This window comes from Euprymna scolopes, chromosome 30, assembly GCF_053919585.1.
Source record: "Euprymna scolopes isolate OS-2025 chromosome 30, ASM5391958v1, whole genome shotgun sequence".
In the NCBI taxonomy this organism is placed as follows: domain Eukaryota; kingdom Metazoa; phylum Mollusca; class Cephalopoda; order Sepiida; family Sepiolidae; genus Euprymna; species Euprymna scolopes.
In genome coordinates, this window is record NC_136511.1 from 33159392 (window position 1) to 33161199 (window position 1808).

The following is a 1808-nucleotide window of genomic DNA, read 5'->3' on the forward strand; positions in this document are numbered from 1 at the left end:
GTCGCACGATGACCCCGATTAACTATGCCGGTTATATACACTCACCCGGGAACGATTGCGTCAGGAAGGATTCGAACTGCAGTCCTGTAATTCTAACTATGTGGCGATTAAAAACAAAATGCAGGAGCATGGTTCCCTGAGTGACCATGGGAACAAATGGGAGAAGGTGCTCGGATATAGATACTGTCCTCACTCAGCCACTTTTTGTGTAGCAGCTGTTAAGTGCGACTCTAGTGCCTTTACAAAGAGACAGATCCTCGGCGAGACAGCTAGAGTCTATTACCCGTTATCATTGTGCCTACCGGTTTCGTTACGTGGCCGAATTTTGTTGCGTGAACTTTGGAAGAAGGGATTAGGATGGGATGTAACGGTCCCACCGGAATACTTGTCCTTATGGAGGAAGCTTTCCCTTGATCTCTCTGAGCTGGGACCGTCTCCTTCCCCAGAAGAGCACTCAGCGAGAATGAGGCTGGCAAACTTTATCTTTTCTGCGAAGCATCTCAAGAGGCATATGGCTTCGCAGCATATGTAGTGCAAAATTGCCAATCTGGTCTGGTGTTTGCAAAAGCTAGGGTGGCTCCCTTGAAAAAAAAACTCTACCCACCTTAGAACTCATGTCCGTGTTTTTGGATCTCCGGTACCTGCCTACTTTTTTGAGGAATTTTAGAGGGTTCTCTCTCTCTGAGATTCATGTAGCCACAGATTCGCAGGTGGTCCTCTCTTGGCTGATTTCCGGAACAATTGTAAGCAGACACCTCTTTGCCCCGAATAGACTGAAGGACATCCAACATATGAGTGCTGTATTGGAAGCCACACTAGATTTCTCGCCCTCATTTCGATATGTCTCAACGACTGAGAATCCTGCCGATTTGATAACTAGGGGGTTAACTTTGAAAATGTTCAAGGCTTGCCTTCAATTCTGGTGTTCTGGTCCGGATTGGTTAAGTAGCAGGATCAGTCCATGGGCTGCACAGTAGTTGCCATGCCTCAGCCAGCACAGCCAAGTGGTGGCCCGTTCTTCTTGGAATGCTGCAATCCTAAAGGAGAGGAACAAGCTACAGTTCTTTATCTCGAAATATTTTCTTCCTTCACCAAGTTATTGAGAGTGACTTCCTTGGTCCTCAGATTCATCCATCGTCTGCGTCGGTTAGAAGTTGAAACGGAAAGGCTTGCAGCCGTTCTGCTAATGAAAACGATGCAGCGCCAGACATATACTGAGGAACTAGCATTCCTGCGGGATTCCTCAGGTAGGACAGTTCCGGGTTTGGTGCATAATCTCGACCTGTTAATTGATGGTGAGGGTCTTATCAGGTCAGGTGGCAGAATTGCAAGGTCTCTTCATTTCGACCCGGAAGTTAAACACCCTGTTCTGTTAGCAAAATATCACCCAGTAACTCGGCTTATAATAATGGATGCGCATACAAGGTGTCAACACTTGAGGGTTGCATCTACTCTGGCAGAGTTAAGACGGTGTGGTTAATGGGTGCCCAAGGGGAGACAAGCAGTGAAAACAGTCCTGGCTTCATGTGCACTGTACCGCAAGTACAATGCCAGACAAGTATTGCCCCCCTATGTGGCCAGCTTGCCTGCTTCACGTGTTGAACTGGAGGTTCCCTTCAAACAAACGGGAGTAGATTTTACGGGCCACCTTTGGGTTAAGGAAGGGGCTAAGGTGGCGAAGATGTAGCTACTCATCTTCACCTGTCTCAGTATCAGGGCTGTACATGTTGAGGTGGTACCAGACATGAGCGTGTTGTCCTTTTTGCAGGCTTTGGTACGTTTTATAAACCTCCATGGTGTTCCAACAG

General features: G+C 47.6%; 1 protein-coding gene across 1 annotated transcript; it reads left to right on the top strand.

Annotated features, from left to right (window-relative positions):
• The first annotated feature begins 982 nt into the window (after positions 1 to 982).
• Positions 983 to 1480, top strand: LOC145254629 (uncharacterized). The gene has a single exon (XM_080113240.1). It carries the CDS (start codon positions 983 to 985, stop codon positions 1478 to 1480), a length of 498 nt encoding a protein of 165 aa, XP_079969366.1.
• The last annotated feature ends 328 nt before the right edge of the window (positions 1481 to 1808 follow it).